The sequence below is a fragment of the Hakea prostrata genome, chromosome 9 (assembly GCF_041222555.1).
Source record: "Hakea prostrata isolate BN-2017 chromosome 9, UWA_Hpros_2, whole genome shotgun sequence".
Taxonomy (NCBI): domain Eukaryota; kingdom Viridiplantae; phylum Streptophyta; class Magnoliopsida; order Proteales; family Proteaceae; genus Hakea; species Hakea prostrata.
This window is the reverse complement of record NC_142608.1, coordinates 42,356,302-42,381,948: the sequence shown is the minus strand read 5'-3', so window position 1 is coordinate 42,381,948 and position 25,647 is coordinate 42,356,302. Positions and strand designations below refer to the sequence as shown.

The 25,647-nt window shown below is 41.3% G+C and overlaps 1 protein-coding gene across 1 annotated transcript; it reads right to left on the bottom strand.

The window, feature by feature from the left end:
• Positions 1 to 4,263: 4,263 nt before the first annotated feature.
• On the bottom strand, positions 4,264 to 23,617 carry LOC149005259 (protein SRG1-like). Its single transcript, XM_089169202.1, has 4 exons — positions 23,369 to 23,617; positions 5,329 to 5,576; positions 4,911 to 5,235; positions 4,264 to 4,822 (listed from the first exon to the last, which is right to left on the bottom strand). Exons 1-4 carry the CDS (start codon positions 23,615 to 23,617, stop codon positions 4,559 to 4,561), a joined length of 1,086 nt encoding a protein of 361 aa, XP_089025328.1. The 3' UTR covers positions 4,264 to 4,558.
• Between the last annotated feature and the right edge of the window lie 2,030 nt (positions 23,618 to 25,647).

Genomic DNA, 25,647 nt, shown 5'->3' with positions numbered 1-25,647 from the left:
CCAGGTACTCCTATTGGATCGTGACGGTCAACACTTTGAGGACTAAGTTTGTGACTCATACCACTTTGGCTACGGTGACTACATCGGTGAAGGCTATCAGTTCAAGACTCATATTTGTCAGGAGTAGATCCGGCCTGGCTTAGTTTCTTATGATTATGTTATTGAGGAAACATTGTATAAGTTAGAAGAAACTGTAACTTAGTTGCTTACCTTTTTATTTTCCTTCCTTGGAGATTTGGTTGTAACCTTTACCTTATTTTGATCTACCTTCCGCACAGTTGTCTTTTGATTTGGTACTTGTTATTCCGCACTCTGATGTTCGTTGTGATCTTTCTATGATCATTTTTTAACTTTTATTATTAGATTACTTGAATACTATAAATTGTTCTTGCTTTTGATTATATTATTGTGATAAGTGGATATGATCGTTCCTAAACTGGATCTGTTGGGCTGTGGATCACTCCCGAGTAACCCAGATAGGGTACCCTCTGGGTGGATTTAGGGCGGGATGTGACACTATGAGTCGACCAGAACAATAAATCTGCTCGACCAGCGTTGGGAAGAAAATGGGCTTTACAAATGAGTAAGACCCATTAAAGTCTTCGAGCTTCCTAAGTAAGACCTATGAAAATAAGCATCAAAAATAAAAAGACCTAAGTCCCTTGGCATCAAAAAGAGTAAGACCTAAGAAATTAGGCATAAAAAAACTACCCTTATTGTGAAATCCAGCCCAAACCTAGCTAGGGCACCCTATCTGTTTTGGGTAAAGAAGGGTTAGTTTAAATGTTTGACCTTAAAGTTGGACCTTGATTTGATCTTAGCTTGTTGCTTGTAGACCCTTTTGGTTGTCGGTTTGGTGTCGGAACCCAAGCCCATGGACATTGTTGATGATGCCCCTCACTTGAGAGCATTGTCAGTGTTAGTTTTGAATCTGCGCACCGAAGAGGGGTGAATTAGTTGAAATACCTAATGAACTCCTGTGCTCAATCCGATTATATTTCCCGAAACTAGACTTCTTGATGGACTTGTAGGAGAAAATCTCACTCAATTTGACCCCATATAACCTTCCAAATCCCTGTCCGAAGTTGCTGAACTATGTCTGTCAAATCCTGCTTGCGCATCGAAGAAGATGATGCACTCTTGCAACCATCCACTCCATGATCTCATCTTGTTCCTTGAGATCTATGATCATCATCATGATCTCAACCTCAGCCAGTGAAATCTTCGAAACCCTAACCCTAATCCTTTGAAACCCTAACCTGGGTGATTATCTGAGAACCTTTTTGGTAACCTCCCATGTGAGGGAAACCTCATGGGTAATGTGGAGGTTGATCTAAATTCAATATTCTTTAATTCTTCTTGTTGTAATTGGCCAATCATCAATTCCCTCCCTCCTGTGATCATAACCTTTTCATGGGAACCATAAGGGTGAAACCCTAATTTCTTGGGTTACATCAAGAACCCATCTTTTGACCATGATTATCTTCCCATAATGTTTCTATTAACCTAAACAAGATTTTCTTATTATGTTCTTGATTGCAACCATTCCCTTTCTTCCTGTGATCATAACCTTTTCATGAGAGCCATAAAGGTTGAAACCCTAATTTCTTGGGTTAAATCAAGAACCCATCTTTTTACCATGACTTGATGATTTTATCTTCCCATATGATTCTAATACATCCTAGGAAGTTCCCCTTCGAATTTCGGATCAATCCGACTTCAAACGAAGAAGTTATGGCCAAAACAGTTTTCACTATTCCGCATCTTGACTTCGATTGGTCGACTGATTGGTCGACTGGGTCAGTAGACCAAGGCAATCGACCAATGAAGTCAGTAGCTTCAATTTTTGCTCGATTTGATTCGTTTGCTCTCTGATCTTTTAGGTATCTTTCCTAATGTTGTATCTATGCTTGTTAGGGGTTTATTTGCCATGTTTGGTGTCTCTCTCTTTGATCTTTGGATTATCTTCGGCGATAATCAGGTAAGGACAGTTGATTCCTTAACTACATAGATTGCTTGTTCTCTGGTTTCTACTTTATGAAACTATGAGATTACCTACTGTTATTGTATTTTAATTCTGATCTCCTACTGTAGGAACAGTAGCACTTATTTATATCATCTTTTCATTGTTTATGTTATATGAATTACTTATTACTACTTAATCTGATGTTGCTTTTACATTCTCTTTTATATGATGAACTACTGGTTGTGTATGTCATGACTGATCTGAGAATGTGTTTGCTTAAGTTTGGTTTGGGATTGGGAAGTGTCCTTTTGACACTCTGTCCTTGGACATTATCGGAAATAGTATGGGATGTTTCCGGGGTTGCCCATCGACACTTTCCCGAATCAATGGTTGTCATACCTAGGGATGTCTAGCAGTGTTTGGCTAGGATACACCCTGTTATATCGGACCCGATTCGGAAGGGTATTGAGACCAAACGACCCGTGGTAGCAATGGGGATTCACGGGCGCTCAAGACCGGTAACCAACCCGTGAGAGGACGGGAATCACATTGTGGGGGCCATTTATTGGAGGGTTGCATATGGCTAGACTTGGGCTCATGGGCGCTCAAGACCGGTGAGTTATATCCGTGAGAGGACATGAGAGCTTCCCATTTACCATATGTGGATAACCAATAGGGTTGATGAGTCCGTAGTCCGAGTTGGTCGGTGCCATAGGATACGCTGACTCTAGTGCGAAGGATACCGGAAAGGATCGTCAGGGACGAGGAATGGACGTATCTGGAACTGAGTTGATATAACTGACTAGATGACTTTCATTGGGCTAGGCTTTTCCCTGACATGCGCCGGTACTTATGCCAAACGGTTGTGAGAGAGTGTGTTGACTTAACCCCTTACCATGGAAATTGTCCGAGAAGGATGCAGGACCCATTACCAATCGGTCGCCCGAGATATCTTAAATGGTTGGAGGGAATCCAAGATATCTTAAATGGTTGAGGATGTGAGCGGACCTACCCAAAGAAGTACGGTGCTATGACTTAAAGCATGTACGCCATAGAGACCAGCATACATAGAGTTAGATGCATACATACATTACTTGTTTCATATTGCATTGCATCTTGTTATGGTTTGCTTCCATGTTATTTATGTTGTTATGGATTAACTTGCCTTACTGAGTTTCTTTCGAAACTCATTCCTTTTTTTGTGCAATCTGTTGTTAGCCTTCTCTACAGGTTTGTATTTCTTTGACGGCCCGTATGAGGAAGCGCAAGGTGAAGAAGATGAAGAGCGAAGAACAAGAAGAGCTGACTGAAGATGTGGATTAGATTTCCTTTGTTTCTTCTAGACTTATCTTTTACTTTACTTGTATTAGCTTAGAGCTTTATTTAGATTTCGATCTACCTTCCGCATGTGTTTGTAGGGTATATTTCCGCTATACTCTACAGTTGTCTTTTGATTTGGTATCTTGTTATTCCGTACTCTGATATTCTATAGTGATCCTTCTGAGATCCTTTCTTGACTTTTATTATAAATTACTTGAACATTATGATTTGTTCTTGCTTTTGATTAAGTTATTGTGCGAAATGGATATGATCGTTCCTAAACTTGATCTTTAGGGCTGTGGATCACACTCTCGGGTATGCCAGATAGGGTACCGGCTGGGAAGATGTGACACTTATGTTCAATATTCAAAACTGAAACCAGCTTTTGCTTGACCAGATCAATGGTTTGAGCACTATGAAAATTCAAATGCATTCGACCAGAACGTAAGCTTAAATGGAGATGATACAAAAGATCTTATTCCCATAAATGCACCGCTTGCAGCATTGGTCGAGCAAAATCACCAAACCAAACTCTGCCCAGCCAAATCAAAGCTTGATCGATAGAAATTTAGTCTCTTGGCCCCGAACAAGGAATTAACATGACCAAGTGACTTGGGGGCTTATGTTATGGACAATTTATAATAGACCTAACTAGGTCGACCAAAGAAGAACCGGACCGATCAAACCTTGGTCGGACCACGAATAAAACAAATGCACAAAGCAACGTGTACAATTTGAATCATATCCAACCTCCTTAAAGATAGGGATAAGGATTCCGATCAAGTCAGGTATTTTGAATTGTTCTTAGAGTTCAGGTCAGACTCCACAACTACAATCCAAGTAATACTTTCTTGGTAGATAAGATTCCAATCTCTAGGAAGTTAGCAACAATTATAGAGTTCAAGGTCTACCAGGTCAAGGTCGGTCCGGTTCTTCTTTGGTCGACCTAGTTAGGTCTATTATAAATTGTCCATAACACATTATTCTTCTTAAATTCTCAGCATAACAAACCCCAGCTTTTAATTTAACATCACAACACATTTCCAAGTTTAGATCGAGATTCATTATCAACAGACGAGCATCCTCCATGAGGAGCTCCAACCCTGCTATCACAGAAAAGGTGACGAGAACAGGTGGAGAAACATCACAGGATTGGGATTTCCACCTTTCACACGAGGTGTGGAACTGGGCAATAAAATCTCCTAAACAAGTTTTCTCCTTTATTTACTAGATACTTATTAGCATCTAACAATTTACTTAGTATTTATGTTTTTATGCCATCTCTCGCCCATTTTGAATCTTCATGACTTCAAGGATACCTTTTCCATCAAGCTTCCGAGAAAAGAGTTCCTTGAAGAAATCTGCAACGCCTATTGTTCTAAACAATGCTGGTCTACTAGGACCAATCAAGCTTCTTGCAGGACCCATTTCTTTAGCATGATTTGGGCTGTAGAATGCTGCCATGGAGAGCCGCTCTTTCTCTGAGTTCACTGTTGCCCTGTGCTCAATGCTTCGGTATGTCCCATTGCTCACAATCTGTAATAAGAAACAAACCTGAAATCATTCATGTGAATGGCTGAAGACTACCAAGAGGATCAGAAATTAGTATTTATGTAACTTTTACCTCCATGATGTCTCCAATGTTGACTATAAAGGAACCAGGAAGAGGCTTAACTGTAATCCAGTTCCCATCTTTTCTTATCTGAAGCCCTTCCATTTCGTTCAGTTGAAGGAGAATAGTGATACCCACGCCATCCGAATGCGGTGAAATGCCAATTACTTGCTCTGGTTGAGGACATGGAGGATAGTAATTCATCCGAAGTCCCTGCATCCCATCATCAAATAACTCTGTTATCTCACCAGTCTCCATCTTCAAGGCCTTCCCCATCTGTTCTAATATTAACATTGCCAGGTTTTTCAGCTCCAACGAATAATCATCCAATGTGTCTCTGCTTGAGGAGGCGTTTAGCATATAAATAGGCAGATAATCATTTGTGAAACCTACTGAAATTCATCGCAATTAGAGGGGATAGATAACTAACCTGAAAGGAAGCGGGAGTTTTTGAAATAAATGGGGCTTCCGGAGGTATTTTGGTTGGGCTACCACGTAGAACATGTCTGCCCAGTCAAGTTTCTGCTCCTCAGATACGACAAAGGCCTGTCCATAGCCCTCCAAATCTCCTGGTTGCTGCCAGAACGTTTTTTTCTCTTCAATCGGTAGCTTGAAGAACTCCTGAATCTCCAATTTTGTCTTCTCCACTAGTGAAGAGCTGACTCCATGGTTTATCAGCTGCAGCAAATTTTAGTCATGGTCAGAGGAACAAGAAGTTATTTCCTATGGTCTATTCCTTTCTCAAACTTTGCTTTGAAAAAACAGAAGCAACAGAAAATGAGACAGTGTAGAGCCCATTAGTACACATCACCTTCAACAATACTCGAGTCTGTAGATCCTTAACATGAAAGTAATGAGAAAAAAAATTTTAAAATAAGCACAATTATCCTTTGCAAACCGAGAGATTTGACAGCAAATTACATTTGACATAAGGCACACACAACACACCAATAAGAACAAAACTCTTCTCAGAACTCACAGCAGAAATAGAGTCACTATTGTGATCAGAAAAGTTCAAGACTCAGCAGAAATAGAGTCACTATTGCGATCAAAAATTCTATACTCATGCAAAAAAGAGGGAGAAGCCTCAGTGGATCAAGACTCAGCAGAAATAGTCACTATTGCGATCAGAAAAGTTCCTAGACCGATTATTCCAAGAACCATTTTGAGATCTACCACCTCTCATATTCCGGCCTCGTCGGTAGTTACCACCTCTGCCATTTGCAACATTTGTTTGATGAAACCGCATTACCACTATTCTGAGAATTGTTGTGAAACTGAGTACCAAGCTGAGAAGACTGAGTCGCAAGATTAGCAGTGCTAATAGGATCAACAGAAGTAGACGAAGACTGTCGCTATGAGATGGCTCGAAAGAGCATCAAAAGAAAATAAATTTGCCCGCAGAAGAACAGAAGTCGAGAAATCTTTAAACTCAAAGCCTAACCATCTAAGTGTTGACAAAACCAAATCATCATTAGAAGCAGAGGAACCCGTTGCAGCCAAAGCATCTGCAAGTGAGCAAATCTTAAGCAGATAATCGGAAATAGAATTCGTTCCCTTTTGAACATGAATCAACTGATCCTTCAAATCAAGAACCCTAGCCTTTGAAGAAGAAGCAAAGATTTGGTTAAGAATACCCTAGGCTTGTGACAAAGTTGCAGCTTGAACAACATGAGGTAGAATTGACTCAGAAAGAGACGAGATCAACCAACCCAAAATTAACTGATCTTGTAGATCCCACTATGAGGAAGAAGCAGCGCCAAGAACACCATCAGATCTTGGACAAGGAAATGATCCATCAATATACCCAATTAAATCATAACCTTTGGGATATGGAAGAAACTGAGCCTTCCATATGAGAAAATTAGTGGAGGTAAGCTTAATAGGTAAACCACCTCCAAAATTTAATGTCACCAAAGACAGTACAACCGCAGAAGACGAAGAGAAAGAAGATGGATTAGCAGCGGCAAAGGCAGGATTAGCATCGGCAGAAGCTTGATCTGCGGTGACAGAGGCGGGATTAGCAGCAACGGAGGCTTGATTAGCAGCGGCAGAAGCCATGTTCGCCAATTGAGAAAGTTCAGGCGGAAACACCATTAACCCAGAAACAAGAAATGAGAAAAAAGGCACTTGCCCTAAACAGAGATCAATACCATGTTGAGTTTCTAATTCTTTTCTTCTTCTTCTTCTTCTTAAAACAAAGCTTGATATTAATTAAGATAGCAAATACATAATGTAGTAGGGTCTATAATGTTTGACATTATAAAGTCTAGAGAGGACTTAAATGCCAAATACAAAAGCCACTGGTGGAGTATGGTGTCAGAAAAATCATTAAGGTTTGCATCCTTAATGTTAGTTAGTATGTTTAACAAAATTGAGACTTGAGATATTGGCCACTTGATGTGATTAATTGGCATGAGTAAATCACGAACTTCTTTGATGTTGAGTTTCTAATTCAGATGAGATTTTATTTAGAATAGGTCTATAGGTATTTATACAATATAATATACCTTTACCACTTTTATACTATTACAAGTGATAGCTGGTGCAACAAAAGACAATTCCTATCTGTGCTTCTCAAAATTGTGATCTTTAAGTCATCCGCGACAGACTCAGCTTAGATATCAATTGTGGTGTATTACCCCCTTATTTATAACCTAAACTCCTACTAATAACTTTAACTCTTAAAGACTTAAAAAGTAATGAGTATGCATTGGAAATATGTACCACGTGCTGCACCATTAGCGGCCTTGAGTAACAGCATACAGGTCACCCATGCCCACCTAGAAACAACTGATGCAAACCACAAGACTACAGGATTCGGATCAATCAAGAGACAAAAATAAGCAAAAAAAAATCTTGAACTATACATTTGTTTCCTGGAATAATCTGCAAGGAAGAAACACTTAAATGTCTGGTTGCGTAGGTGTGTCAGAATAAACTTTTGCCCATGGTACCATATGTCGGCGATTATTCGACAAGTCGCTGGAGGGCGATACAAAACCCTCCAGCGATATAATTTTTGCCCTAAGTCAGCGATAATATCGCCGAGAAATCGGCGACATGTCGCTGACGGTCGGTTACTCGACCCTTCACAACCCTTCACTTTTCAAGTTTCAAGTCTCCTGAAAGCTTTGAGCTCGTTCTTGTTCTTGTTCATAGATATACCCTAGATGATTTCTGCTGCTCACCATAGAGAAACAGGAAGAGTGAGAGAGAGTGACTGAGAGAGAATGAGGGTTACTTGGTGTCATTTCTTCTTCGCTGGTGTTGTTTTTTCCACTCTGTTTTCCGTCTTAGTTGTTGCGGCTGCTGCTTCTGAAAGGGTTTCAATGTCTACTTCTGATATGGAGAGTTTATGATCAGACCGGGTTCATACCTGGTCCGACCCTCGACCCCGGTCAAGACGGAGAAAACCGAATCGTTCCCGAGCAAACCGGATCCGGAAGATGGCTTGCTGAAGAAGAAAGCTTATTCGGCTGCAAGCGTGCCCTAATCTTACTTATGGATTAGGGTAATCACCCTGATGATGGAAGACTCAAACTGACGGCTGCGGATAATCATTATCGAAGGGATAACCATCGCATAACCTAGAGGTTATCTCAGGAGTCCTCTACTAGCCCAAACTAGTAGAAGTCTATCGCTCAACGGATCTAACTAATAAGATCCAACGACTACCCGAAGAAGGCTCAAGTGCATCCAACGAAGGAGATTCGAAGGTACACTCTATATAAACCTCACTACCATACAAGGTGAGGGATGGATCAATCGATCAAAAAGAATACTATCTGAGACTCAGGTTCATATACATACTAATAGACCTAAACTATCAGCGATCTGCTATCTAGATCACCTTTCCCAGTTCTTCATTCCTTAGCTCTGTGCTTCTAGCAGAGCCGTTTGTGATTAAGTTCATCAACTGACTTAGCCTTCGGAGGTGGACTCCCGACCCCAGCGGTCGGGCCACATCTGACGCTTTCTTTTTGCAGGACATCACGTGGAGATCCAAGGGCTGAGCAGATTTTGGACGCATCATTTGGCGCCGTCTGTGGGAAACGACTCGAAAAGGCATGGTGACTAGATCAGCAGCCGCTGCACAACGCAATTCCGGTGTTCAGATTCCTGGAGTGAATAATCCGGATATTCCCCAGGAAAGCCAAAATCCTATCGAGGTGGATAATGGCCAGGGAGGACGTAATCCTCCTCCTGATACAATCCAAGATCAATTGGATCAGGTAAAGATTCAACTCTTGGAGGTGAGCCAAGCACTCCGCATGCTCACCAGACGAGTGGTTTTACCACAAGAGCCTGATCAACGCGATTCAGGGAGACGTGCATTGCCACGTGACCAGAGAATGGTTGAAGACCGGAATGTTGATCTGAATTTCCGTGAAGGAGACCGAGGACTTCGGAGGATCGATGATCAACCGAGGCGAGGCGATCGGTTCGACAGACCGCAAGAGAGTACAACTGATTCAAATACAAGGTTGGATACAGGGGTAACAACTCACTCACCCACTGTCAGAAGAACCGTTCGTGATGATCGAGCAGTTCGTGACGAGAGGAATGCTCGGGAAGGACGGGCTGTTCGTGATGATCGAGTAGCACGGGATGATCGTGTTAATCGAGGTCGTGATCATATTGCTGACGATCACCCGATCCAGATTGGTCAAGAATTGGCCAACATCAATGAGAAATTAGGGCAGTTGGCTAAGGGAAGAATAACTGAGGATATTTACTCAGTCATTCGGAAGACTCCTTTCTTTGAGCCAATTGCGGGATATCGGTTTCCCCATAACTTCCGTTTGCCTACCTTCTCAACATTCGATGGCTCCGGAGATCCAACAGCTCACATCGGCTATTACCAACAGACCATGGCAGTTCGGGTAATTTCGATGAAATTTTATGGTGGTTTTTGGTTCATCTCTAATCGGGCAAAGCACAAAAGTGGTTTTCGAACCTCCCCTCTGGAAGGATTGTAAACTTTGACGAATTGGCACGCCAATTCATAGGGCGATTCCTGAGTGGGATACAGGTCAAGAAAACGGAAGAAACCTTGTTTACTGTCAAACAAGGAAAGAGCGAATCGATCGGAGAGTTTTCGAAAAGATTCAACAAAGTGACGATGGAGATAGAAAACTTGGATGAACAAGTAGCCGAATCGCTCTATTCACGGGACTCACTAATCGGAAACTCCTGGAGTTATTACTACAGGATATGCCTGCGACTTATGCTTGAGTTGGTACAGAGATGCCGGAAGCGAGGCTGAAGTCATGGAGATTCTAGATGCACGCCAAGGAGATAATAAAGTCTCCAATAAGGAACAAAAGGCTCCCTGGCGACGAGAAGCCAAAGAAAAATGTTCGCGATCGAGTTGGAAAATCCCAGCCTTGGCGCCAAAGGTCCCCCGGTAAAAGTGAGTACACTCCATTGAATGCTCCTCGGGCTGATATTTTGAATATCCTCAAAAGAAAAAATATTTTAAAGTGGCCGCCTAAAATTCTTTTGAAACCCGGAGAGCAGCAGGATCGGGAAAAGTATTGCCGATTCCACAAGGACTATGGTCATTATACTAATGACTCGTCGTCATCTCAAGGCGGAGATATTGAGAGATTGATATCTCGGGGACATCTGTCCGCGTTTGTTAGCGAGGAGAAGGGAGGAGCCACGTGGGCCACGTGCGGCTGCTCCAAAGAGGGATCGTTCGGTTAGTTCAGAATGATCGAGGGAGGCCCCGAAGTCTAAGAAAGGCAAGGAGGTGATTGAAGCTGTTACTCGGTCACCGATCCTTACCATCTTCGGGGGACCAGAGCCAGAATCATTCCGGAGTCTAAAAACAAAATCCAAATTTGTTGGAGCCGGAGAGGCGCAGAAGCGGAAGAAGCTGAATGGTGAAGATTCTATCACCTTTAGCGAGGAAGACGAAAGAGACGTATGTCTACCTCATGATGATGCTATAGTCATCAAGGTAGAGATTGCACGGCGGGAAGTGCATAGAGTTTTGATTGATACAGGATCTGCAGCTAACCTAATTTCCTACGAAGTGTATCAAAAATTGAAGGTGGATCAGGACTTGATGAAACCTTCATCTACACACCTATATGGCTTTGCAGGGTCATCTGCAGTAGCGGAAGGATCGGTTCAGTTGGATTTATCCATTGGAAGTTTTCCTAAGGAAACAACTGTCCGAATCAATTTTTTGGTGGTTCGGGAACTACCAGCCTATAATATGATTCTCGGGCGACCATCTTTATCTAAGATAGGTGCTATTGTTTCGACAAAACACCTGAAGATAAAATTCCCGACTGATATGGGAATTGGTCAAGTCTCCTCCGACCGGAAGATCTCTCGCAGGTGTTATATTGCCTATTTAAAAGACAAGGAGGGTCCGAGGAAGGTAACTGCCCTCCCCATAGAAGTTCGAGATGATCGGGAAGAGACAGAGATGCAAAGGCCCGAACTAGTGGAGAAACTGGAGCAAATCCAGCTGTGTACCAAAGACGAGAAAAAGATTACTTATATCGGGTCTGAACAGCTGGAAGAGTTTAAAGATGAGTTGAAGTTATTTCTTCAACAGAATAAAGATGTATTCGCATGGTCTGCTGAGGACATGCCTGGGATCGATCAGGCCATTACAGAGCACAAACTCTGGATAGACCCTAAGGCGAAACCAGTGATACAGAAAAGAAGAAATTTCTCTATTGAAAAGTATGAAGCCGTTCGAAGCGAAGTTGAAAAACTTAAGAATTCTGGTTTCATAGAACCAATCGAGTGCCCAACTTGGTTGGCCAACGTGGTGATGGTGAAAAAGGCGAATGGGAAGTGGAGGATGTGTACAGACTACACAGATCTAAACAAAGCTTGCCCAAAAGATTGCTACCCGTTGCCTCGGATTGACCTCTTGATAGATGCGACTGCAGGATATGAAACTTTAAGTTTCATGGATGCCTACTCAGGGTATAATCAGATCCTTATGAATAAGGAGGATGAGAAGTATACGGCTTTCATGACTGATCGTGAGAGCTATTATTACAAGGTCATGCCTTTTGGCCTGAAGAATGCAGGAGCAACATATCAGAGGGCCGTCAACAAGATTTTCAAAGAGCTGATTGGAAAGAATGTTGAAGCTTATGTTGACGACATGCTACTGAAAAGCTTTACAAAAGAAAATCATATTGCAGATTTGACTGAGGTTTTCTCAAGATGCGGGAAACATCAAATGAAGCTAAACCCGGAAAAATGTGCCTTTGGAGTTTCCTCGGGCAAATTTTTGGGTTTCATGGTATCACAGAGGGAAATTGAGGCTAATCCTGCCAAAATACAAGCTCTGATTGATATGGAGGCTCCCAAAACCGTTCGGGATGTACAATGTTTGACGGGGAGAGTTGTTGCTCTGAATCGATTTATCTCCAAGTCCGAGAGAAAATGTTTGCCTTTCTTCAAGGCACTTAAAGACCTGAAGAGCAAGAAGGAAGCAAAGTGGGATGAAGAGTGTCGGAAAGCTTTCGAGGAATTAAAAGAAGCACTTGGACAACCAACGATCCTGTCCGGAGCCGGAGAAGGGGGAAATATTACAGCTATATCTAGCAACGTCCCTTTCGGCGGTCGGTGCAAGACTTGTTCGGGAGAAAGATAAGAAACAAGTGGCCGATTTACTATGTAAGCCACGTGTTGCTAGATGCGAAGACGAGATATTCGCAGATTGAGAAGCAGCTGCTCGGCTCTCATGATGGCCGCCAGGAAGCTAAGGCCATATTTTCGAGCTCATCCAATTGAGGTATTTACAACTTTTCCTCTTAGTAAAGTTCTTAACAAACCTGATTTGTCCGGAAGAATGGTGTCCTGGTCGGTTGAGCTCGAGTGAGTTCCAAGTGAGCTTTAAGCCCGTAACTGCAATCAAAGCTCGGGCATTAGCCGACTTTGTAGTAGAAACTACTGCACCAGTGGAGCCCACCATTGAGGATCCCATTATACCAACCACTTGGGAGGTATATGTGGATGGTTCGAGTAATAAAGATGGAGCAGGCGTTGGAATTCTATTAAAAAGTCCAGCAGGATTTATTATTCGGTATGCTTTGAGATTCGCATTTGATGCAAGTAATAACGAAGCGGAATATGAGGCCCTGATAGCAGGACTTCGGTTGTCAAAAGCATTAGCTATTGCAGATGTTACTATTTATAGTGACTCTCGGCTTATAGTCAACCAAGTCCAGGGGGAGTGTGGCATTAAAGAACCACGCTTGCAAAAATATCGGGAGATAGTGCAGGCATTTCAAAACCAATTTCGGAATTTGAAGATATCTCAGATTTCGAGGAATGAAAATTCAGTGGCAGATGAGCTATCCCGACTAGCCAATGCCAAGGAAAAGAATCTAGACCCTTCGGTCTACATTGAAGAGATAACTTTTCCAAGTTATCATGAGAAAGAAATTTCTTATATTGAAGCGAACGTTCTTTGGATGGATCCAATAATCGAGTATCTAAGGGATGACAAATTACCCGAGGATCCAGTAGAGGCAAGGTTGATCAAGATTCGATCAGCTAGATTTGTCATTCAGAATGGGAGACTATACAAAAGATCTTATGCTGGACCCCTTATGAGATGTATAGGCCCGAAGGAGCAAAATCAGCTTTGGCTGAAGTTCATGAAGGAATTTGTGGAGCTCACATGGGTGGCCGAGCCCCGGCCCACAAAATTCTAAGACTTGGGTTATATTGGCCTAAGGTCCAAGAGGCTGCTATGGACTAAGTTCGTCGATGTAGTAACTTGTCAAATTCATGCTACAAGATGTCGAAGCGCCCGGCGGAAACTATGACTTCAATTCTAAATCCCATTCCCTTTGCAATGTGGGGAATTGATATCATGGGCAAATTCACCAAGGCATCAAAGCGGACGGGAATATCGATAGTAGCAATTGATTACTTCACAAAATGGGTAGAAGCCGTGCAATCGGCGACAATTACCGAGAAAAAGTGGAGAAATTTGTGCTTGAATCAATCATATATCGCTTTGGAATTCCAAAGATTATTGTCACTGACCATGGTACTCAGTTCGACTGTCCACAATTTGAACTATTCTGTGGAACATATATGATCGAGCATCGTATGTCCTCAGTGGCATACCCCCAAAGCAATGGCCAGGTAGAGGTTACTAACCGAACGCTACTGGAAGAAATAAAAAGAAGACTCGAAGCTGACAAAGCTTCTTGGGTCGAAGAACTACATAATGTACTATGGGCTTATAGAACTACGGTTCAAACACCTACAGGAGAAACTCCATTCAGGTTGGCAAATGGATCCAAAGCATTGGCACCAGTGGAGATAATGGCGGGGACATTACGGGATCGTGAGTTCGAGGAAAAAACAAATGAACAAGGACTGCTTGATAATCTTGATTTGTTGGACGAAGTTCGGGCCAAGGCAATAGCAAGAACTCAACATTATCAAAGAAGGATAGCGTCTCATTATAATACTCGAGTGAAGAATCGTCGGTACTTAGCCGGAGATTTGGTGTTGAGAAACACCCTAGCTTCCGACCCGCGTCACCAAAGAAAGTTGGACCCTTCCTGGGAAGGACCTTATATGGTTGTGAAACCGGTCGGTTCAGGAGCTTACAGGATGAAGAACATCGATTCCCAAAAAGAGTTGGATCGTTCGTGGAATGCTAGGCATCTCAAAAGGTTTTATCCTTGAGGATGATTTCAATTTTGTTCGCGATGTAATCATTTTCAACTCAATCAATGCAATTTTTGGCTTTCAACAAACTATCTTTTGATTGAGGGGCATCATACACCACATTCAAGAACAGGATCCAACTATAAGGCATCGGATGAAAATTCGTATGGGTCCTTCAACACTTATGGAAATTTTTCGAACTTTCTTAAGTCGGGGCATCGGATGAAAATCCGAGTGAGTTCCTTTTGCAAGGCGTCGGTTTAAAACCCGAGTGAGTTCCTTCGAGACTTATTGAATTTTTGAATTATCCTTAAGTAAAGGCATCGGTTTAAAACCCGAGTGAGTTCCTTCTCAGACTTATTGTATTTCTCCGGAAATCCTTAAGTAAAGGCATCGGTTTAAAACCCGAGTGAGTTCCTTCTCAGACTTATTGTATTTCTCCGAAAATCCTTAAGTAAAGGCATCGGTTTAAAACCCGAGTGAGTTCCTTCTCAGACTTATTGTATTTCTCCGGAAATCCTTAAGTAAAGGCATTGTTTCAGACAACTAAGACCTAATACAACGACGATTCAAGTGGCTAGCAAAGTTCAAGATAAAGTAATTTCTTATTTCTTCAAAAGATCCAAAGAGGCCAGTATCAAAACAATTACAAGAGCTGGATACAATCTTCGATCAAAGAAGAAAGTCATTATAGGTGACTGTTAACAAGTTATACAAGATCGACGCGACTTTGCTAGAACAAACATATGAGTCAACCATTGGTGGGGATTCAAGGAAAAGAAGAGAAGAAATGAGGATTACAAAAATATTTCGGTATGCATAAAATCCTCCGCAATTTCATACTCTTTGTCCAGCTTGTCCAGGAGAAGAATGGTCCTCGACCAAACTCGCATTCAGTACAAGCTCGTCATAATTGACTTCTCCTAGCGGAGAATAAACGGGAGAATTTTCCAGATATTGCATAATATCTGGATCGGAAGGTGGAGGATCAATCTTATCCTTGGTCCAGTCGGGAGGAGGAATACCCAGGCCGGTAAATACTTTAGGATGGCAAACAGCACTGTAGGGAGTCGTATCAAAATGAGGATCCTTCCTTAATATTGATTCACATACTTCGTTCTCACCATCCCGGTACGCCTGCAAGTTATAAGCATTCAGCATATCAACAAAAGGCTTACTGTGTAAATACTTGAAGACGCAGCTCTGCGAACATCAGATTGGAAGGGATTCGGGCAAAGGAACGACAGCTTGCCTTTCGGGTAACGTTTCAGATCCTTTGGCTCCGACTTTCCAACTGTTCGCTCCATTCGCCGGATCTTCTCCCTGGCATCATCCAAGTCCGACCGAAGACGACCAATCATCGAATTTTTTTCTCCTGCCACCTCCCAAGCTAGATTCCGAAGGCGAGCAATCTCAACATCTTTAGCTTCATAGATTTTCCGAAGCCTAGAAACCTCATTGCTCAACCTACTGAGTCTAGTAACTGCTTCCACTTGGTTGTGGAAGTTACCAACAAGATTCCTGCAAACAACTTCCGAGTTAGCGAGGAGCAGAAAAGTAATTTTTCAAAATTAGAGGATAATGAAGAAAGACTTACATCACCAGTGACTTTGTAAAGACTTCATCTGGAAGTTTGGAAAGAAGCTGCGCTCTCGGAAGTCATTCGAGCGGCAAGACACCATTCCAACACTCTGTCAAACTCGTTTGACACTAATTCAGGCGAAGGATGAGAAGGATGAACTACACCAAGAGAAGGATGAGCTTCATCACTTGTCACCCGACTGCGCTTCCTAGTGGCAAAATCCTCCAACTCAGAAGGAGAGGACGAGGATGCCAAACAAGCACTAGAGTTAGAAATAGGAGCAGCACCTGCTGGGACCACACCTTCATCAGACGCCAACATAGTTGCCTCAGATGCCCGAAGAGTCTCCTTCGATGGGTGCACCAACAGGCTCACCAGCAGCACCATCGGCAACGGAGTGATCAAGATCTTCCTGGGAAAGACGAGCGATCACTTCGGGCAAAGAAGGCGCAGGGACGGCATCAATAGAAACTGCGGGAATCGACTTGAAGATTCACCGCCCGAGCCGCCTTACGCTTGGAGGATTCACTAGCTGAAACCACCGCACTGGCCCCAACCACCACCGACGGAACGATTTTCTTGCAAGATTTTGCTCTGATAAAGTTCGGGTTGATCTTGGGAGCCACTATGCAAAACAACAAAAAAACCAGCCGTATCAGTACAGAAATAAATGACAGCAACAGCGGGGAAACCCTAGTTTTCTAAAGCTTCCGACAAACCCACAAACTAAACCCCAAGTGTAACTACTGTGCTGTTTACTCAAGGGGGAAGTGGGGAAAGAGATGAATAATCAAAAAACTCACTTGTTCAGAAGTTGATAGAGCTGTTGTTGGAGTACGAGGAATACGGAAGCAGGCCGAAGGACGAAAGGTCGCTTTGGCACTTTAGCAAATCTAACTTGCAGAAGTCAGGATAGATGGAGAGTACCCACGAAGGCTTTAAATAGCCTCAGGTATAAGACGACGGTTGAAGGCTAAGGACAACCGATGACCTAGATCAAAATGACGCTTCGAAATCCGCAAAAAGCAAGATCAACGGTCGAAGGGATGCCACATGGAAACATGTGGAAGCGAGCACCTGATGCAGAGATACCTCCAATCGTCGCACCGCCATTAAAATAACGGATGTATTTTCGATTCATTGGAAACAGTGAATGGTATACAAAAGCAGGAAAACGTTTGAACTTCGCAGAAGGGAAACGTGCGGACTTTGCAATAAATGAAGTAGTGGGGAAGATTAATGCATCTTCCCGAAACGCATCTTCACAATATTTCTACAAGATTATTATTCGGCGAGGAATGAAAAGTTAAGTGATAAGTTTTATCATTAATACTTTGATATTCAAGGCAAGATTCCGGCAGGAGACGGGGAAACTTAGAGGCCAACATGAAAAAAGAAATGTCTATTCAATAAATTGAGGGTAAATCTTTACAAAATGACAACTCCCTAAGCCTTTTCTTCTTTGTTGCCCGAGGGACCTTGGTCGGGAGGACTTTTCTCAGGACCATGAGAAGAGCCTTCCTCAAGAGTGGCATCGGCTGAATCCTCTACAACAACAACTTGAGACTCGGCTTGTGATTTCTCCTCTGGAAGTGCCGGCTCGTCATTTAGGTATGCCTCATATTGAGGGTCAGCTGGAAAAGGATCATCTTCTCCCTGGGCCCAATCCGGGAGATCCATACCAACTTTCCCGAAGACCTCTTGGTGGCATACCTCGCGAAAAGGAGCAGTGTCGAAGTCAGGGATCGATCCAAGGATTCGCTCCCAAACGTCGTTCTGTCCCATGCGATAAGCTTGAATGTTGTAGAGACCTAGCAACTCGGAGAAAGGTACGCTGTTCAGGTATTTCCGAATGCCTCCTTCCGAAGCTCTGGCTTTATATGCTCAGGCTTGCTAGGGATCGCCAACTTCAGATGTTCTTCGAGCTCCCTACTTTTGATTTCAAGGCTATCACCAAACAACGTGGCAGCTGCCTTTTGCTTCCTAGCCTCGCGCTCGGCAGCAGTGACACGAATTTTCGAAGCTTCGAGGGCTTCCTTGAGGGAGATCACTTCTTCCTCATGCTTTTTCTGCAGCTCCACGGTAGCTGCGGTCGGCCTGGTCTATTTCGGAATTGGCCTTGGCCAATTTCTCTTCACAAGTTTGCAGCAAGGAGCTGGTGCGACCAACCCGGCTCAATGCTTCCATGTGTTGATAAAAGCTCAACACAGCATTCCTGGGAAGGCGGAAGATATCATAAGAAGTCATAAGAAATTATGAAAACATAAGTAAGCAAGAAGACCGGTACCTTGTAGATTGACTAACAAGGGAGGTGTCATCCAGGGCTTCAAACTCCTGGCGATCAGAAGGAGCAAGAATGAGGGAGCTCCATTCTGCAGCTTTCTCGGGATCCCGAGTAACCTTGTCGGTCATCTTCAGGGTCCACTCGGGGGTGAAGACCTCCTCACCATCCGTCGAAGCTTTGGATTTTTTATTGGAGGGAGCATCAATTGTGTCATGCCTCCTCTTGGTTCGGGCGGAGGAAGAGACATTAGACCTCTCCACCATTGGTTTCTTCCCGTTACCCGAAGCATCAGCTACAGGCCTGATATTCCTGATACCCCTATAAGAGGGGTCGGGAGAGGGAAGAGAAGCCTCTTGATCTACGGTCAAGACCCTGGGCGATCGTTGCTCGGCTGTCACAACGGCCCTAGCGGCCTTCACCATGAGGCTTTCGGGGTTCATTCCGGGAGGCACTACAAAGAAGAAGGACAAGAGTCAGAATTCAAAACATATCACTTCAGTCAAATCAAAGGATGATGGTTAGAAGCTCACAATGAGCCAAGCCCCAATACTGAAGGATGGAGTTATACTCCACTTCATATCCATGTATCTCTTGATACCACGGAATGGATTTGATCTTCCTGATGGCCGCCTCGTCTTCTCTGGACAAGGGAAGGCCCCGGTTACTCTCGGACGAAGAAGTAAACCTCCTCCAGGTGGTTGGGAAGTTAAGATCTGATGGAGGCGCTCGACAGAAAAAGTATCGTTCGCGCCATCTTTTGTGGTTAGAAGGGCAAGTTCCTTTGACAAGGATGCTGCCCCTCCAATCAAGTTCAACCTTATTGCGTTTGGAAAGAAAAACCCATCCGGGAGGATGGGAGATAGAAAGAACATGAAAATGTACAAAAAGAGAAAGAGATGGCGTAATGCCAAGCTCAAAACACAAACCCAAGAAGCCGACGATGAGACGCCAGCTATTGGGGAGGAGCATTCCGGGACAAATGTTCCAGTGATTCAAAACTGCGGAGAACAAAGGATTAAAAAAGGGAAAGCGAACCCCGCTTTCCAGTGCATCTATATACAGAGAAAATTCACCCGAAAGGGATGAATCAACCCTCTCATCGTGGTGTGGGAGCCCTAACCCGATATGAAGAAGGAAGATCAAAATCTTGGACAGCTGAAAGAAGGGTTTCCTCATTGTAAATGGAGGGAACAGAGCCAGGTCCACCATTGGACTCGGAGGTTTGAGGCTGCCTAGAAGACTCGACAATCTTGGAAGATCCAGACTCGAGAAGGATAGGAGAAGTTTCGGTTTTTCTTTCAAAACCTTTTGAGAAACTTCAGCGAACTCCTGCTAGAGGACAGTTAGGGTTTTGTTATCACTATCCGACTGTTCGGGAGCAGGAGAAGCAAAAGCATCACTGCTATTACCAACATGGGGTACTAAAGAAGCCCTATCGTCCGCCATTACTCGTTTCAGTAAACTACAAAAAGAAAAAGACCAATAAACTTACTGATTCGAGGAGACGGAAGCTTGAGAGCAGGAAGGCGCGAGGCGAACAACAAAGGTTCAAATTCCAGACAGGAAGAATGAAACCTACGAAGACAACGAACTGCTTTTAAAACTCCCGCACGAGTGTTCGGGAATCTGAACGATCGAGATTGATTCAAAATCAACGATCAAGATTGAAAGACGTTTTGAAAGTTTGAACTCACGAATCCGAAATAGGCGTTCGGAAACCGTCGCTTGGATGACGTGAGCCACGACAGATCAACGCAACGAGATATGTGGCCTTACACTCACAACGCTCGAGGAAAAGTGACCACCGCATTAAATGTGATATGACATTTAATGAAGCACGCAGAGATCATCACCCGACGACGAACCCGATTAAAAACCAAGCCCTCGGGATCGATCGAACGCTTGGTCTGGGGGGCTCATGATATGGAGAGTTTATGATCAGACCGGGTTCATACCTGGTCCGACCTTCGACCCCGGTCGAGACGGAGAAAACCGAATCGCTCCCGAGCGAACCGGATCCGGAAGATGGCTTGCTGAAGAAGAAAGCTTATTCGGCTGCAAGCGTGCCCTAATCTTACTTATGGATTAGGGTAATCACCACGATGATGGCGGACTCAAACGACGGCTGCGGATAATCATTATCGAAGGGATAACCATCGCATAACCTAGAGGTTATCTCAGGAGTCCTCTACTAGCCCAAACTAGTAGAAGTCTATCGCTCAACGGATCTAACTAATAAGATCCAACGACTACCCGAAGAAGGCTCAAGTGCATCCAACGAAGGAGATTCGAAGGTACACTCTATATAAACCTCACTACCATACAAGGTGAGGGACGGATCAATCGATCAAAAAGAATACTATCTGAGACTCAGGTTCATATACATACTGATAGACCTAAACTATCAGCGATCTGCTATCTGGATCACCTTTCCCAGTTCTTCATTCCTTAGCTCTGTGCTTCTAGCAGAGCCGTTTGTGATTAAGTTCATCAACTGACTTAGCCTTCGGAGGTGGACTCCCGACCCCAGCGGTCGGGCCACATCTGACGCTTTCGTTTTGCAGGACATCACGTGGAGATCCAAGGGCTGAGCAGATTTTGGACGCATCACCTCCCAATAACAATTTCAATTTTAAGTTTTACTAGTTGGACATTTGGAATTTCAACAATTGATTTTACCATTTCTAATCATAACCATTGAATTTTTTTCTACTTAATCATGGAAATGGACTGTTTTTCATATTTAATTAATGGATTCTAAACCTAACTTTTCTCCAACAATCTCTCCCATACATTTTTTTCTTTGTTTTTTCTCTCGTTTGAGTAGATTCTCTGTTAATTTATTTCATTCATCAATGTTATATATTGTTTTTCACTTGTGACACTTGCATATTAGGATTTTTTTTTTTGCCTTTATTGTGTCATTCTTTGTCTATCTTATCTTTTCAATAATTCTTTCTTTTACTTAATTGTAGTGCTATTTTCCCCCTTAGCCCTATGGTTTATTCCAATATATTTTTAATAATTTACCTATAATTGTGCTACCTATATTTTAGTCCTCTTAATAATTTGCCTATATTTTTAGTGTGGACCCAACGTATGAATATGATAAAATAATTCAGAAGTGGGACCTTGCAGTAGGTCTCATATGGGCCCCACACAATCTGCATTCCAAAGCCATTAGTGTTCGCTCAACTGGGAGGTGATCCAGAGTCCAGACTCTCATTATTCCCCCGCCCCCAATGTTCAATCCTGACTCTACCCCTGCATGTACCACCAAAAGGCCCACTGGAGTGGATCTTAACTTGCTTTTGGTCTGACCATAATTATGAATCAACAGGTTGCCCTCATGGGCATTAGAAAGTAGTTCAAAACGATGATGTATTTAATGGATTTCAATCTCCAAGAGACTTTGCTTTTCACAAATTCCTTTCAAATAAAAAGATTTATGGTTATTGGCTCCTATACTATAGCTTAATTACTAAAGGGGCCATCGTTATAAAATTACTGTTGCCCCCCTCAATTCTAATGGTGTTAAGAGACTGTTATTATTTTCAATGTTTAATGTCTATTTTGTTCTTCTAGAATTAAGAAATAAAAAAACAATATTATCACCAATAAGAAAAATCTATATGAAATACCAATTTCACACATGTATTCTTATGATTATGGATACCCCAAAAAAAGGGAAAAAAAAATTGTATAGGAATTTCCTAAAATTGATAACATTCAATCAAAAAGTAAATTAATAAAATCCTATTGAAGTAACAACTTCCTAAAATTAATAACGTCAAAATTTAAAAATAAATAAAAAAATAAAAAATATCACCATATTGGAAAATAAGTAAATAAAACCTAAGAAAAAGGAATTATTATTTTTTTATTATCTTATATTTTAGATCACAGTTTTAGGTTTGAAAGACGCATTTTCCTTTTCCTTTTGCAAGGTAAGAGAAGAAAATGACATTATTATTTTCTTTTCTCTCTTTATTTTTATTAGAAAAAAAATGTTTAATTTGAATTTTTTTTTTGGAAAAATTATGTGATTAGCTGCTTTTAGGTTTTTTTTTCTTACAAAAATAGCCACTCAATGTTTCACTTTTACAAAATTAGAAACTGATTTTGCACTTCAAAACTAGCCAAAATATTGATTTTTCACATCTTTGGATATTTTTTACCCCTAAAATTAATCACATCGAGCGAGAAAATCACTATTTTGTCTGAAAGGGGAAAGTCATTATTTTTTTATACCCTTTGAACATTTTTATCCCTATGCTGATATGGTCAATTTTATGGATAAAAATGTCCAAAGATTTGAAAAAACACTACTTTGACTAGTTTTATAATTGTAAACTCAATTTTAACTAGTTTTGTAAAGTGCAACATTGAATGGCTATTTTTGTAAGGAAAAACCTAAAAACAGATAATCATGTAATTTTTTCAATTTTTTCTAATTAAGAATAACAATATAATTTAATATAAAATGTAACTAAGTAATATAAAATCATAGAATTATTTTTGAATGTTTAAATAAATCAAAGAATCCACTCACCACTGGTCACACCATCAATTATTTCAGTCACATGTTGTTCCGATCATTCATGATGTCCCTAGACTCCCTACACAGGGTACACCTTTATTCTTAGGTTTAATATTTCCCTTCAATTATTCCGGTTTGTGTTTCGTCAGGAATAAACAAGCACACTTTGGTTATGCAGTTCTTTCAAAAAGTGTCGAACAACTGGTGATTTTATCAGATGCTTTGTTTGTGTTCTATTTCTACGTCATAGGAGAACAAAATCATATCGCTTCATGAATGAAGTAGAAGGATACCCTACTTGAAAGTTCCCAAAACTCTCATATGAATCATAGAGATACGAAGACAGTTATCTTTTTTGGTGAAGATACGGAGATAAAGTAATCACTTACTTGGAAGAAACCCCAATCTTGGCAAGCAGAGTGTAGTCTCGCCAGTTCTGAGTCCATTGATTCTCCTGAGATTAGCAGCTGCAAGTCAATCACAGGAACTGCAGGGAGAGAAGCAGCATCATATACGATTGGAGAATCTAGATCAGGATGGATATAGCGAGGTGGGATAGTGTTGATGGGCTCCTTAATCAGCTCCTGAACGTTTGGCACAGCTAGAGATCCTCCCAAACTGACTGGCCTGGCTGCCATAGCTGATACGCTCTGAAAACCCAAGACTGGGTTGGGAAATTTATAGTCGGTTTTCTCACTTCCTTTAGTTTTAGTGCTGTCAATTCATTGATATTGTTGGCATTTATTAATAATAATATGCCCAAGAGCGAAACTGTAAACTCACTTTTGGGCGGTTATATATTTTGGGAACTACCGCGTCACTTGAGTGTGAATTGCATTACGGCATTAGTGAATTTTCTAAAAACGGCTTTCATTCTTTCTCTCTCACTCCAAGAAACGCAGGAGGAAGCCTTTGAGGATTGTCTCTCCTTGTTTTGGATCTTGATCTTATACTATTCATCCACACGGCATTTGGGTTGTGGAATCTATTTTCTTTCCGCGTGATTGTGGAAATTAATTGGTGACGATTTCGAGGACGTGGATTCAAATTTACTTCCGCTAAGATCGACACGTTCATATTATAGAAACTTTAATTATTATAGAAACTGGCTCGGATGCCAATTGTTGGAGTAACTTCGGGTTTTTCTCAAAATCTTAATCAAATTCCATATAAGATTATAATATAATATAGTGTTTAAGGGCCTGTTTGGTTACATGAGTCTGGAGATTTCAAATATCTAGAGATTTCAAATCTATGGAGTTATAATTTATAAAATTAGGTGTTTGGTTGTAGAATGAAATCTGTGGATTCATCCTAAAAAACTATTTGATCGACGTGATTTTTGTTAACGTGCAAATGTATAGCTTTTTTGAAATCTCTGGATTTCACTCCTTACCCATAAATCTACAGATTCACGTTTTTAGTGTAAAAAGGTGAATCTCTAGATTTCATGAATCTATAGATTTTTACAACCAAACGGGTATAATTCTCAGATTCATGAATCTAGAGATTTGAAATCTTTGGATTCATGAAACCAAACAGACCCTAAAAGAATTGTACATATCTTACACCAGATGTATTCTAAAGAAGATTAAACCAAATATTAAATGCCAAAACGTACTCAAAGCCTTGTCCAATCTCCTCGTCTTTCCTACTGTACATTTTTCTTGTTGAGAGAGAAGAGAACAAAAAAATTTAAGTGATTGGAGAGACCTTATCATAGTTATTTATAGGGATAATTACTGTTGTCTCCCTGTAATTTGATTTTATTACTAATAAAACCATGTTCTTTACGAAATTACTATTGCCCCCTTCTTATAACGGTGTTAAGTAGCCGTCAAGTTTGAATATGTAATTTCTAATTTGCCCTTCATTAAAATTAAGAAATCAAAAGACGATGCTACCTCACTTATAAAAACCAAATTAAATGTAAATTTTATCCTAAACTTCATTTATTTTGAATTAATGAAATGGGCAAAATCCAAATCCGATTTGGTTTCCCACCTTCACTAAACTTCATTTATTTTGAATTAAATAAATTGGCAAAATCCAAATCCAATTTGGTTTCCCGCCTTCACTAACCTTCATTTGTTTTGAATTAAAGAAATTGGCAAAATCCAAATCCAATTTGGTTCCCCACCTTCACTAAAATTCATTTATTTTGATAATATTTTAGGTGATATTTAGTTTCCAATTTGAGTTGAATTCAATTTTCCTTCCTCTTCGGTTTCTATTTGAGTTTTATTCAATCATTCTTTCTTTATTTGGTGGTTTTTTTTTTTTTAAGAATAAAGTAGATTATAATTATTTTTTTGTTCACAGTTAATTAAGGGTACTACTGTAACTTGACAAAAGGATAAATAAGTAAAGAGATAAGTATAAGGGTATTTTGGGATTTTTGAGAAAATATAAAGATGCCACATCATCAGTAAACTAACAGAATTTAACGGTAGGGGCAATAGTAATTATAGACAAAGTTGAAGGTTGGATCAGTAATTTTGAAAAATACAGGGGATACAATAGTAATAAAATCAAAGTACAAGTGGTCAATAGTAATTATCCCTTATTTATAATAGCAATTCCAAACTCTAGTCTACTTCCACAATATACCGGTTTAGTCCATCTCAAATCCAATTACAGTGCATCGATCCGATGTGTTGAGACCCCA

Bases quoted from the DNA above. Each gene is read 5' to 3' on its own strand.
- LOC149005259 (XM_089169202.1), bottom strand. From the start codon at position 23,617: ATGGCAGCCAGGCCAGTCAGTTTGGGAGGATCTCTAGCTGTGCCAAAC. The intron at 5,577-23,368 runs GTAAGTGATTAC...AATTTGCTGCAG, and splicing joins AAGATTGGGGTTTCTTCCAA to CTGATAAACCATGGAGTCAG. The intron at 4,823-4,910 runs GTAAAAGTTACA...TTCTTATTACAG, and splicing joins ACATTGGAGACATCATGGAG to ATTGTGAGCAATGGGACATA.